This window comes from Schistocerca nitens, chromosome 2, assembly GCF_023898315.1.
Source record: "Schistocerca nitens isolate TAMUIC-IGC-003100 chromosome 2, iqSchNite1.1, whole genome shotgun sequence".
Lineage (NCBI taxonomy): Eukaryota > Metazoa > Arthropoda > Insecta > Orthoptera > Acrididae > Schistocerca > Schistocerca nitens.
In genome coordinates, this window is record NC_064615.1 from 738,349,814 (window position 1) to 738,364,993 (window position 15,180).

Below are 15,180 nucleotides of genomic sequence, written 5' to 3' on the forward strand. Positions count from 1 at the left end.
TAGCAAAAAATGGAAGCTAGTTTCTTATTTAAAAGTCAAGAGGATTTTGCAGACATATTGCAATAAGACCTTTTATGTGGTATGACATCATCAAGCCACCAAACAAAGTGTGTTAAAAGCCCCTTTTCACACAGTTGTCCACTCATTCCTAGACTCATTTAAGATGCAAAATGTAACTTGTTCTGTTGCTGCAAACACAGGAATAAGTGAAAGCAAATTTTCATTCTCTTACAACTCAGTTGCTTAAAAATCAAGTAGTAAATTTCAGAATGAGATTTTCACTCTGCAGCGGAGTGTGCGCTGATATAAAACTTCCTGGCAGATTAAAACTGTGTGCCCGACTGAGACTCGAACTCGGGACCTTTGCCTTTCGTGGGCAAGTGCTCTACCATCTGAGCTACCGAAGCATGACTCACACCCGGTCCTCACAGCTTTACTTCTGCCAGTACCTCATCTCCTAGCTTCCAAACTTTACAGAAGCTCTCCTGTGGACCTTGCAGAACTAGCACTCCTGAAAGAAAGGATACTGCGGAGACATGGCTTAGCCACAGCCTGGGGGATGTTTCCAGAATGAGATTTTCACTCTGCACTCTGCACTCTGCCAGTATCTCGTCTCCAACCTTCCAAACTTTACAGAAGCTCTCCTGCGAACCTTGCAGAACTAGCACTCCTGAAAGAAAGGATACTGCAGAGACATGGCTTAGCCACAGCCTGGGGGATGTTTCCAGAATGAGATTTTCACTCTGCAGCAGAGTGTGCGCTGATATGAAACTTCCTGGCAGATTAAAACTGTGTGCCTGACCGAGACTTGAACTCGGGACCTTTGCCTTTCGCGGACAAGTGCTCTACCATCTGAGCTACCGAAGTGCTAGTTCTGCAAGGTTCGCAGGAGAGCTTCTGTAAAGTTTGGAAGGTAGGAGATGAGATACTGGCAGAAGTAAAGCTGTGAGGACCGGGCGTGAGTCGTGCTTCGGTAGCTCAGATGGTAGAGCACTTGCCCGCGAAAGGCAAAGGTCCCGAGTTCGAGTCTCGGTCGGGCACACAGTTTTAATCTGACAGGAAGTTTCATATCAGCGCACACTCCACTGCAAAGTGAAAATCTCATTCTGGAAACATCCCCCAGGCTGTGGCTAAGCCATGTCTCCGCAGTATCCTTTCTTTCAGGAGTGTTAGTTCTGCAAGGTTCGCAGGAGAGCTTCTGTAAAGTTTGGAAGGTAGGAGACGAGATACTGGCAGAAGTAAAGCTGTGAGGACCGGGCGTGAGTCATGCTTCGGTAGCTCAGATGGTAGAGCACTTGCCCGCGAAAGGCAAAGGTCCCGAGTTCGAGTCTCGGTCGGGCACACAGTTTTAATCTGCCAGGAAGCTTCAAGTAGTAAATTTATATTAGGTTATCCAGATTTTGGTTTTCTGTGGTTAAAATCTAATTTTCTTTCCTTCTGCCTTACTAATCAAGGAGCATGGGGTAACTGGTCACTTATTACCCTTGCGATATATCACAAATCAAATTGCCTGACACAGGCACTGCTTACTGATGTGTTTTTCCTGGGGCCATTAACTCCCAGTGATACTGTAGTATCTAACATCATTTTAACCACTTTGGAAAAGCTGACAGGAAGAATTTTTGTAGTTAGAATGAGGCACACATTTTGTACAGTGTTATCCTGTCACTGTTTAATTTGGGGAATGAAATTTCTTGTAGGGCAATATCATGCTACGCAATGAAAGTTCCACATTTGCTTGTAACAGATGTTACAGAACAGGTGTGGAACTATACTTTACATGCCATATCTTTTCACCAGAAATTTTTAGGATATCCGATATTGCTTGTATGATGAAATTTAATTGCACAATACTGATATTAAAAAAAAAAAAAAAAAAAAAAAAAAAAAAAAAAAAAAAAAAAAAAAAAAAAACACAAGAAACTCCACAGTCTGACATCATGAGCCACACGTATTTGACTGAACATGCCATCATCCTTTTCCCATGGAGTTATTGGGTCTCAGTGTGGAGTATGTGGTTTGCTGGCTATTCAACCAGTTGATACTGTTTGTTTTCCTAAGCCTGTGGTGTTACTTCTGTTTTATACAGGGTGTCCCAAGAGGATTACCAGTATTCAGTGATATACCAGGAACATTCATCTGAAGCATAAAACCTTATGTGGTCATATGCTGTATTCTGGATGTTTTCTAATGTAATATTTATATGTTACTGTGGCCTCTAGTAAAAATGTGCTGCAGTACAAAATTAAACTACATTAAATTTCCTACAAAAAGGTCCTATTAATTTTTTCTCTGGGACTAATAGTTTGCGTAAAGAGAGCGAGAGAGTACTGAAAATCTCTTGTGACACACATATGCTGTAGCTTAGGTAGTTTTTGTAGGCCAGTTAGAGGTTGATTCCTCTTAACTTCCTCTACACTACTGTGGTATATTGTAAACAAAGATAATGTATTGAATAATACAGAAAACAAATAACACTGTACATTAAATGTGTTCTATTTCAGAAACCATTTGGAGTAGGGTATATGACCATATGAAATTTTTTGCTTCAAATGATCATTTCTGTCTTATCCCTCAATATTGACCATTCCTCCTGGAACATCCTGTGTAACTTTATACGTGCTCTTGCAAGGGTGAGGGCACCTCATCCAATCGTGCCGCAACAAAAAAGTACTTCACAGTATCAGAAATTGAACTTGGGTCCTCAGAGGGGAAGTCAGAATGCTGCCACTTAGCTGTGGAAGAGAAACCAACAATGTTTTAAAAATACACATTCCAAAATTGTGATCTATTATTGGAAGTTTTAAGATGGAGTTTATTAATAATGCTTAGCAAAATTGCATAAAAAATGTAACGGAGTGTGCATGTGTGTGTGTGGGGGGGGGGGGGGGGTCGTGAGCACATGCACCCATATGTGTGCGTATGTCCACTAAAATGTTTTATTATTTATAGCTTCCTGACACAGAAACACTAATGTTTCGAGATGGACGTCGCCGTATTGACATGGTTCTTGTATATGAGGAAGAAGAGCTAGGTGTCATGACAGAAGCAGAGATGTTACGAAGGGAGAGAAGACGTGTCTTCCAGGAGAACCTCCTTGCTGCTGGGTTGGAGCTAGAGCTGGAGGGGAAAGAGGTAAGTATTAACACCAGCATAAAAAATAATGGTGATCACTAGAAATAAATTCCATGACCTCCTGTCAGGGGCCAGCAATGCTAAACAGTAGATTACAGAGGTGATTAATAAGTGTAAATAAATGACATATTTGTAAACTTTGTTCTGAAAGATAATAATATAAATGTGACTTGAGATTATTTATTTTGTTGCCTTTGAAAATAAAAAAGAACAGGTACAGTCATCTACATTACCCAAAAAAGGGGAGAAGCAGTCTATGGTACCTACAATTTTTCCCTTTAAAATTGAGATTTTATTGATATTGTAAAATTATAATAAAATTCCTGTATACTGCCAGTAGACATATATGAAAGTGCATACACCATCCTAGCTTTCAGAAGTAATATTTTTTTTTCCACAGGGAAGTCAGAGAAGTTAAAAAATGAAGGATAAGAAGCTCAGACCCATCATCCATCTCATGGTGGCTTTAAGTTACCTGCCCTTCCGTTTAATGGGAATTTTCTTTTGACACTACTGATGTACCAGACAGCGTGTATTTGGTTTTTCGGCAGTTATCCATATCCACATAGGTGAATACTGAATTGGTTCCCACATTTCGCCACAAACACATTTTACACAAGCACTTGGAAAAATGATGTCAGATATGACCATACAATATATACTACATGCCGTCAGAAGAGGTACACAGATTTCACCCTGGGGAGGAGGAGGAGGGGGGGGGGCTGGAAGGAGCTATGTAAAATTCCCTTGGGAATGATCACACCATCTTAATAATAGTGTATAGTATATCTGTATTATAGTACCTATTTATATACAGTGTCTCTATCTAGTATACATATAGTGTATCTTAATAATAGGTTTATTGAAAAAAGAGGTGCTGTGACTTACCAAACAGGAAAGCACTGGTAGATAGACACAATAAAAAACACACAAACACACACACAAATATCAAGCTTTCGCAGCCCATGGTTGCTTCATCAGGAAAGACGGAAGGAGAGGGAAAGACGAAAGGATGTGGGTTTCAAGGGAGAGGGTAAGACCTACCTTAGGGGGAAAAGGGACAGGTATACACTCGCACAAACACACACATATCCATCTGCACATATACAGACACAAGCAGACATATGTAAAGGCAAAGAGTTTGGGCAGAGATGTCAGTCGAGGTGGAAGTACAGAGGCAATTGTATGGTAGATTACGGAAAAAGGGAAGGTGAATACAAAGTGAAACTACTTGCACAACCAATATAATAATATAATTATCCATATCCACATAGGTGAATACTGAATTAATATATTTTTTAATATATTTTCCCCATGTGGAATGTTTCTTTCTATTATATTAATAATAGGTTTGGTATACACGAAATGGGAGAAGTATCATACCAGTCCAAACCTAGCATTGGATGGTTACAGGGCACTAAAATTGATGGCTGACTGGCAGGTATCTGAACACTGAACAGTTCCCTTGTTGTAGATACACATTGAAAACTCAAATGAATTAAAGAAATTATTCTTAGGAAAAATAATTATTGTGAGTTTCTTCCTATTTATTAGCTATTTCTTTTATTAACAATGTAGGAAAAGACAGATTGCTACTTACCATAAAGAAGACACATCTAGTTGGAAACTGTTGGGTGGAGGATATGTTGTAAGCGTAACTCCCAGCTGTACAGTTCAGAAAACTTGGCAGTGGAGAGAGGATCCAGATGGCTCAAGTAGTGAAGCAACCATTGAAATGAAGTGTGTTGTGCTCAGCTGCATGTAGTGCAGTTTACTTTGCTCTTGGCCACCATTTGGTGGTGGACATTCATCTTGGTGAACAGCTGGTTGGTAGTCATACCAATATAAAAAGCTTTGCAGTGATTGCGCCAGAGCTGGTAAATGACATGGCTGCTTTGACAGGTGGCCCAGCCCCTGATTAGGTAGGATAAACCTATGACAGGACTCGAATAGGAAGTGCCAGGTGAGTGGATTGGGCAGGTTTTGCACCTGTGTCTTCCACAAGGATATGATCCTTGGTGGAAGGGATTGGGATTGGGAGTGGCATAGGGATGGACTAGGATGTTGTGGAGGTTGGGTGGGTGACAGGACACTGCTTTAGGAGGGGTGGGAAGTATCTCAGGTAGGATGTTCCTCATTTCGGGGCATGATGATAGGTAATCAAAGCCCTGGCGAAGGATGTGGTTCAGTTGTTCCAGTCTGGGGTGGTATGTATAGATTACCTGTGCCTAGCTAGGTGACTTTGGAAAAAATAAAATACCAAGCTTGAAGTAGTCTGTAATAATTATAGCAAATATACAAATTTCTGGTTGTGAAAAAATAGTTGACAAAAATATCTGTGGGATCTTAAATAACTGGGATTTGAGCAGTTTAGACATGTGGATGCAGTGAAGAAAGTGAGTTTGGTAGAGGAAGAGAGGAAATACGAGGCAATCCAGGAATCCATTACCATGCACACAAAGATATTGAAATGTGCTGCTCTGCTATAACGGTATACAGAACAATATTAATTTGACTATACTGGTGTTATGACTCTCCAGAAAATGAGAATTGTCATTTTAGTGAAAAACAGGAACAAAAAATGGTAGAATTGTTTTCCAAAAGCAAACAGAAAGCAAAGGCTACAAAATATAGTATCTTATTGTAATTTTATAAGTAAATTGTCCATTTCTGGTGACTAACATACAAGTAATATGATGATTTTTCACATGTACGAAAAGAATGTTTTATAAAAACAGTAAATAGCAGTTTCCTGCAAAAACCTTTGTAGTTTTGTAATGTATGCAATTTTGGGTCCACATCAGTTTGGATAATTTGGAGATTGCTATTTTTTTCTACAATACATGCTTCCTATTTCAGGATTTGTAGATGACTACTTATTTCTGTTCAAGAGTGAATTGAATTGAATTTGATCCTGGAGGATTACATGGTGTACAGTGAATGTAAATGTGATACAGGATACATCAAACATAGAAAACATTCATTGTCACATACTTCCTAAGCATTTTTCTTACATTCTAACATCACTGATGATAGGTAACAGTATGTACAAATTTAATGTGATGTGTACTCTTCAATGCTGCAAAATTCCTTTTTCACCAATCTGTCTTTGAGGTTCTTTGAAAACTTAATGTCATGTGTATTATCACAAAGACTTCTTAGTAATTTGATACCTGAATATTATGATCCTTTTCCAAGCATTGTCAGTCGGTGGGATATGCTTCATATGTCATTCTTCCTCCATGTCTTGTGGGTCCAATCTGCACTATATTTTGTGATGCATATTAAAGTTTTACATATTTACAAGGAAGTAAAAGTTAAAAGTCTAGTCATTTGAAGCAGTTGCTGCGTCTTTAAGAAGTCTTTTTTCTTAATATGATCCTGATTGCTCTTTTTTGGAATGTGAACACCCTTTTTACTTGTTGAATGTTTGAGCTTCCCCAATCTGTCACGCCATACTGCAGGTATGGTTTGAAGAGTCAGTGGTATATTGTGCACAGAAGCTGCTTGTCTGCGTACAGTGATAGCTGCCTCATTATGAATATGATGGAGCTGAGTTTCTTACAGACAGAATTAATATGTTGCTTCCATTTCAGCTCATTATCCACAGTAATACCTAAGAATCTAGTGGATTCTGGTTCTTCCAGTCTCATTTCATCCACCTCCAAACCATTGTGCACAGCCATCTCTTTATTTCTGAACACTGCAGTCCACCTTGGTAGCTGCATGGTCAGCATGGACGACTGCTATGCAGAGGGGTCCAGATTCGATTCCCAGCTGAATCGGATATTTATCCTGCTCAGGGACTGGGTGTTGTGTTGTCCTCATCATCACCTCATCCACATCGACACACAAGTCACCAAAGTGGTTTCAGCCCACAACACTTGCACCAGGCGACTGGTCTACCTGACAGAAGGCCCTAGTCACACGACATTATTTGAACACTGCATACGTAGTCTTTTTTAGGTTTATAACAATTCCATTTTCCAGGAGCTACTGAGCTGTAGTGTTTGCAGATATGTACACTCTTCTCTCAAGCTGTACCACATTTTGGCCTCTCAAAGAGTCCAAAGGGAGTGGTAATCATTGTTTTTTCTATGCCCTCAGGTACCACAGGGACCTGCATGTATGCCTTCGCACTGTTGATTTTCTAAATGCAGTTGCAGCTGCCAAAGCATGGCTGAAGTCCAGCAAATGTGACACTGCATATCTGTCTGGCACTGTCCTTAAATTTAGTGCATGGTAATCCCCAGATTGTCTTTCTTGGGCAGAAAACGCAAGGCAGAAGACCACAGGCTGCTTGAGGGTCAAATGACATATTTTTGCAACAGTGCCTTGAACTTGTCTGAGGAAATCTGCACCCAGAATCAGCTCGTTGATGTTGGCCATTGTGAAACTCCACTAAATGTGTGGTGTGGTCCAAGATCCACATTCTGATAATGAGTGCCATATGTTTTTATGGTGAAATTGTTTGCTGTGGTGAGGAACAGTGTTTCAGAGTTGTTATGATCTTTTAACATGGTTCTGGGCAAATCTGATAAATTTGACTCAGTGTCTACCAGGTACCTCATGCCCCCACTCCATTCTGCCACAAACAGACACTTCAATATAGCACTGCAGCCAGGTGCGTCTAGGTCCAGTCGCAGCTGGCATCTGGGTGCGAGGACCTCGGCCGCTTCACAGCTGAAACCGGAGTGATACCAGCAGACACTGCTTGGAATCTGCTCTGCTGTACTGTTAGAGTGGCTGTTATTGTTGTGTGGACCAAGTGAGCCATGCCGCCCGTAGCCTGATCTGCTGCTGCTGTGATGCCCACTGCCGTCTTGCCACCAGCACGTCAGCCGTCGACCTGTGTACAGAGTGCTGCCACTGGGGCAGTCAAGTTCTGCATGAGGTGCTGAAGGTTAGTGTCCATTGCAGGGGCTGGGGGAAGCATGTGTTACCGTGGAGTGAAGGTGGCTGGTAGGGGAAAGGGTTCATAGGCAGCTACAGATGCCGCCCTTGGTGCCGTTGCCAACAAACCATGCACCCTATCTGCCAGATCTGCTATGGTGTCCAGCTGCGTGTTGTTCTGCATGGCTATCACTGCTTGAACTTGGAAGGGGAGGCTGCACACCCAGATAGAATGCAACAGTGAATCCAGAACCATGTGAAACTATGTGAGGCTCTGTAGGTGTAGGAACTGTAAAGACCTGCAGTCACCGCATTTTTGTTGGTGCAGCAGTTGCTGTACTTGCTGCTCCTTGGTTGACAAAATCCAGTGTATCATCTCATCTTTATGCCGCTTGTAGGAGGACTACATCAGCAGGGTGATTATTATGTCCCACACTTCAACCACATAATTCTAGGCCAGTTGGCTCACCACATGTCCAAATTTCGTGAGGTCACATGTGATGCTGTTGCTTACAAAAACTGCCTCCGCCTGGCTAAACCACATGAATGAGTCTTGGGACCAAAAGGGGGGCAGCCTAACCAACACATGTCCAGCACTGGTCGCCGCTCCAGAGGAGGTGGAGGGCAGTGATGTGGTGCTGTTTTGCGCATGCAAATTTTCATGTGCTGGCTCCTGGTGGGCAGTGGCCATGTACTTTGCCCATGACTGCAGCTCATTTTCCAGCAACTGATTATGTGCCAACAGCTCTTCTAGATGCATTTTCAGATCGTCCATGGTTGTCATTGTACTATTGCACAAGTTCTTCAAGAAAAGCGACACATTAAAAGTACTGAGACACACACAAAAGAAAAGCACACTAAAAGAATAAATGTTTGAGTTCCAAATATTGTCTGCACAAGACTGTGGGTGAGCACAGAAATGTTCAAAAGTGAGTCCGCTCACGATTATTCCTGGTCACTTATGCCACTCGAGTCTATCATCAGGTTTTTCCCTACAAATGAACATTTCAGGGTCATTACTGGAGCAAGCATTGTGTTGTGCCACTTTCAAACCTACCGTACTGTGGGCTGTCTTACTGCCATGCCCATGCACTAAGTCCAAGCTGTAGGTATGGGTGATAGTAATTAAATACATGTGGTTATGCATAGCACATTCATTCACAGCAATATACGTACACATGAAAGTTGTAATAATTACTCTGGAAATGTCCGCATGTGTGATAGAGTAGTGAATAGCTCAACCACTGATTCCAGAGGGTATACGCTCCTCAGTGATTGAATGCACAGTGCAGACTCATGGCTGCATAAGGCAATGGACGAGTGTCTGGCTGAGTGTGCAAATGTTCTCATGTTTCACAGATGTCATTTAATGCATGGGCGCAAGAAATGTAGCAAACAAGTGTCGGTTGTCCGATTTGTGTATGTGACAGCGGGGAGCGCGCATTGTGCTCGACCCATGTGGACTGTGGTTGGCGATATCACAGAATGCCACAGACGTCCATTGAGTAACAATGGCTAGCTCATACTGGTGTCTCTCTTTGTGTCCTGCGTGCTCTTTGGTGCTGCATTGTTGACATGCTTTGGACTAATGCTACTTTTTCGCAGGGATGCATGTGGACAAATGTTGACCCATTGACTGTGTCGTGTGCAGTTGCCATGCTACTGTCAGAGGCTGCTATGGCCCCATTACGGATCCGTGTGGCTCTCCACATTTGATCAATTTGTTTTCTGACTGATATGCACTCCCTGTTGATAAATATTGTTTCCTGTTGCATAAGTATGATTCTATCTACTCACCTGCTTGCCTGTGAGTACCATAATTTTCCATTTTTCTTATCACTATATGATGGTCAGCAGTGTCAAATGCTATGGATAGACCCAGAAACATTGTGGATACAACTTGTTTTTCATCTAAGGACAGTATAATATATTCTGTCAGACTGGCAATTGCTCATTCCATAGATTTACTCTTTCTGAAACCATTCTGAGATGGTATAAGAATATTGTATTTGTCCAGATAATCAAATAATTTATAATCAATTTAAGCATTTCCACAATTTTGAGAAAATATCAGTGACACTGGCCCATAATTGTTGGGGTCACCCTTATCCCTTTCCTTGAACACTGGCACCACCCTGCTTATCTTCAGTTTTTCTGGAGAGACTCCATCTCTGAAAGAGCTGTTTGCTATGTCAAGTAATAGTGAGATTATTTGCTCACTTACTTGCTTATATTTCACCATCACCAGCTGATTTCTTGGGCTTCAATGTTTGTATGGTTTTCTTGAGGTCATTTTCTGTGATTGGTTTCAAGAACATAGTTCTGCTTCATTTTTTGATAACTTAGTAACCTTCTTTTGTAGACTATTTCTTTCAAGTTTTAAGTTCTCTATCACATTTATATAGTTATTGTTGAGTATGTTGGCTGTTTCTGTACCATCTGTAACCACTGTGTTGTCTATTTTCATTAACCTGATATCTGTTACTTTGTCCGATCCAGCCTATTCCTTTCTTTCACCATTAATTGAATTCCAAGCTTCCTTTACCTTGTTTTTTGAGTTCATTATGATGGCATTAATAGCTCTTGCTTTTGCCTCTCCAATTATTTTTCTGTACTTCTTTCATAGTATTTTATTATTTTAAGTTTCAACTCTTTGTCTCAGATTCTGCAGCTTCATTTGCAGTTCTATTATTTGAACTGTAATACACTTTGTCTGATCCTGCAGCTTTTCTCATCTCTTTACTTTGGGGAATGCTACATTAAAATGGTGTTTAATTGTTGTAGTAAATGATTCATACATTTCCGTTCTGCACCTGTAGAGTTTCATTCCAGGTTTCCCTGCTTAATATTGTTCTAAAGATGATAATACACTGTTCCCTGGTACTCCTGGTTTCTTTGGTTGTATGTTTTGGTTCTCATATTATGTCCTTACCTCTGCCGAAGCAGATCAGCTACCCATGATGAGCAGATTTCTGATTGGACTACACATGATTCAAAGTTACATCTGCTAATGTTAGTAATGATGTTTGCAATAATTATCTGACTTCAAGAAGTCACTCTTGTCGGTGCTGATATTGTTGCCTCCATATTGTATAGTATTAACAATCCTTCAAAATCTTGTCATCTTTTCCCATGTCAGTATTGAAGTCTCCACATATAACAAAGTTTTTCTTCACATTCATTCTTAGTAGGTAAATCTTTTCAAAAAGATGCTAATCTTGTCACTTGGTGATCAATAGACACAAAACTATCAAGATTCATCAGTCACTACATCAGTAATTTCAAAGTCTTTTTCTCTGGGTAAGTCTTTAGGAGCTTTCCTGTTTTAATGTACATTCATCTTCAGAAAAAAACAATACACCTTGAATGACTGTAGATAAGATGTTCATATTCACAGGACATGTACGTTAGTATGCTCTGGAGAAATGATTAGCATTTGAATCACATCAGCCAGTGAGTTCAAGGTCAACATCGCTATCACAGCACAGCGCCACCTACTGTTAAAATGTCCCTGTGGCTCTCATTGTTGTTATAAACTGAAGGTAATGGATGAGTGTGACTTGAGCAGATGTGCAGGATACCTTGCAGGCATATGCACGAATTATACCACCAAATCAGTGAGTTTGAAAGAGGACACAATATAGGCATGAGAGAATGTGATGCATCCATCCAGTAAATTGCTTCTTTTATGGGATGAAGTGTTTTGGCAATGCAGCAGGTGTACACAGGCACATTGCACCTCCCAGACCACCCCCCTTGAATACCAACACCTCATCCGAATGGCATTGCAGGACAGATGTATGTCCCTCTTGGCTCTGGCACAACAGTGGAACAATGAAACACGTCGTACACTATCAGGATTGACAGTCCGTTGCCATTTATTACAGCATGGGCTACGTGCACATTATTCACTTTCCATCTACCTTTGACAGATGTGCAGAAACATGCTAGATGGCAATGGTGTATGGAACTATGTCACTGGGAACAGGAATGGCATCAGATAGTGTTTTTAGACAAATTCAGGTTCTTTTTGCTTGAGAATGATGGCCACATTTTGGTTCGCCACAGACAGGGGGACCAGCATCACAGTGACTGTATTTACCCTGGACATGCAGCGCCATCTCAAGGCCTTTTGATATGGGGTGCTATTGGGAACAGCCACAGGTTATTGTTGGTTCAGTTCAAGGGCACTGTGACCTATGTCAATGGTATCCTGAAACCTGTAGTCATACCCTTTGTGCACAACACCCTGAATGCAATTTTGCAGCAAGACAGTGCCAGGAAAATATGCCTTCTTGGTGTCACAGAATGTCAGCCTTTTGCCCTGGCCCACAAGATCACCAGACTTGTCACCAATCAAAAATGTGTGGGATATGGTGAAATAACACATACAACACTGTAACCCACTACCAACCACCACAGATGAACTTTGGAACCAGGTGAATGCAGCATCGATGGCTATACCAGAAGACACTATAGGTGCTTCATACACATTGATGCCATCACCCATGGAACAAGTTATCAGGGCCTATGGTGGACCCTGTACCTACTAGGCTACAGGACACATGCTGAACTGAGGTGACTGAAATCCTAATCATTCCTGCAGAACATTCTAATGTACATGACACTTGAATATGGAGGTCCTTTCTCTAATTGTTCAAGGTATTCTGTTTTTTCCTTAATGTGAATGTGTACAGAAACTCCACCACCTTATGTGTAGCTCTACAGAAGTAACTGGATAAGGTATAGTCCTTTATTGTTGAGTTAGCTATCTGACTTTCAGATAGACTGTGTTCACTGATACATAGTATGTCTGGTTGTATTTCACTTAGGACTACTTCTGCTTCAGTTCCTTGTTACCATTTTATTGAATATTCTGAAGTAGTACGTTTATGTAACTTTTCTTTTGCTGGGTTACATGTTGTGGACTTCATTCTGGGAGAATATTCTATAGTCCTCCTTTTTTGTGTGGCACTTATATTTTGTTTCTTCAGCTGCAACAATTTATTTTTTTACCCCCACCAGGCCATGTTAGTTTCCCTTGCTTTTGATTATTTTGCAGACATCTGTAAACATTATGTTGAGTGTTATGGACCCTAATCTGTTTAAATGTGCACCATCCTTTCCTAGGCAGTTTTCACATACAAAGTTGTCTGTGCTTGAAGATGACCACATTGTTCTTTGACAGCATAATTTATTTTGCATATATATTTGTCAGTCACTGACCTCGTTTTTATAATTCCTCTGAATATCAGCAGGGATCCCACAGAGACAGTTCTTGCCAAATGAATCATATTTTTTGTTTCATTAATAATTTCTTCACAGCAGCAGCTTTTTAACAGATTTGTTCCAAAATGTATAAAGACACTACTGTAATGTGTTGTGGTTTCAGAATCCAGTTTTGTATTCATCTTTTTTTAATTTACTATATTTTTAAGATGTTTGCTCAGTTGTATTCTAATTCCTGGTCTGATATCAGATATGCAGTTGGGGACTGATGTTTGGCGACTGATATTTTTCAGCAGTGAATCACTAACTATTAAAAACTCATTTTTGGTCCCTTGCATAGCTGTGGTCTTCTCTTTTCTTTTATTGTAAGTCACCATTTCCATTTATTTTTATCTACAGGTTTTCTGCCTTGCTGAGTTGATCATGACATTGGAAATGCTGGATGTGTTGTTGTTTATAAGGTTCATAGCCACACATGTATTTTCATGGTCTTGCTTCTCTGTTTGATTTATTTCACACACACACACACAGGACTGCTTTTGTGCGTTACTCTATCATTTTCTTTCTTTATGGTCAATATTTCTGTTTTTAGAGTCTCAGTGTCACTTTGTAGTTGCTGTATAATTTTATTTTTCAAGACCACTGCACTTAAAAGATTGGTCGTATCATCATGAAAACAGCTGTGGCATGTCCATGGAGAATCATGATTAATGAATTTCAGATTTACTTTCACACAGTTTTTGTGTAACCAGAAGTTGCGTTTTACACACAAAACACCTTTCATCACTCACTTGTCACATTCCCTACACAAAGAAATGTTAATTTTTTGCCTTTTTTAATGAGAGCAAAGTGTCAGTACACTTTCCTGTCAGTGCCCTCTTGCACTGTTTCTGTGGTATAGAAGGAGCTGTTGACTTGTCATTTCTGTTGTTTGTCAGATATTACATTCCCATAGGTAGACTGTCAAAGACTTCTTTAGCTGTGTGTTTCACTCCTTTCTGTGTCAAAGTTAGATTTTGTGTAGGAAAGTGCAGATCAGTTTTTCCTTTTAGTATTTTATTTGTAAATGTCTGTATTACTCTCAAATTGTAATGGATTGTTGACATTAAATTTCATTAGTCACTCAATGTACTGTGAGACTGTGGTTAATATTCCCACTTCAGTAAACAGATACCTGCATGATGTGCGTGTGTGAACATCACACACAATTCCAATAACTTCCTTTTGTGCAGCAAACACCTTTTCTCCTGTGGGACTTCAGTGAATGAAACTATCGTAGTTTATTTATTTCTATGTCCACAAAGCTGGCACTTATTTATATGGAAAAAGCAGTAGGATCTACACATTTTAGCAAGTTCATAGAGTTTTTCTAGCCTTGAGTTTTCATCAATAAGCAAACCCAAGAACATAAAACTTTCTACGATGTTTATTATTTTTTATTTGTGCACTACATTAATAGGAAATGGGGCTATTTTTTACATTACAAAACTAGGTGAACTGTGTTTTTTTCCAAGATTAAAGCTATTTCATTTGTGTAAAATCATCTAATGATTTTAACAATTTTTTTATTACTCTAACATCTTTTTACATCTTCTTTCTTAACTAGGAACTAAACCCAGCATGTACAGAACCATACATGTCATGAAAACTTAATTTCTTCAATAGAGTACCTTGAATGAGACACTGAAATCCTTTCAGTAACTTGCAGAAGATCCCAGCTAGTGGTATCTTATCATTTAAAATTTTTATTTTGTGCCCAGTGAAAATATAAACAGCTACCATAGGAGGGTATCCCTTTTGAACTACAAATTGTAATTGACTAGGTATTCCATTACTACGCAGGCTGGTGACTGTACTTGAGTACATTACCTTCTCAAAAATTTTGGAAATTCTTGTATGGAATGACACTCACCAATGGCTATT

At 40.1% G+C, this 15,180-nt stretch overlaps 1 protein-coding gene across 1 annotated transcript in view; it reads left to right on the plus strand.

Annotated features, from left to right (window-relative positions):
• The window catches only part of LOC126235299 (anoctamin-4-like), a 282,026-nt gene that overhangs the window by 66,314 nt on the left and 200,532 nt on the right, over nt 1-15,180 (plus strand). The window contains exon 5 of the mRNA XM_049944024.1: nt 2,953-3,135. Within this exon, the coding sequence (XP_049799981.1) occupies nt 2,953-3,135 (183 nt within the window). The remainder of the gene's footprint in view (nt 1-2,952; nt 3,136-15,180) is intronic.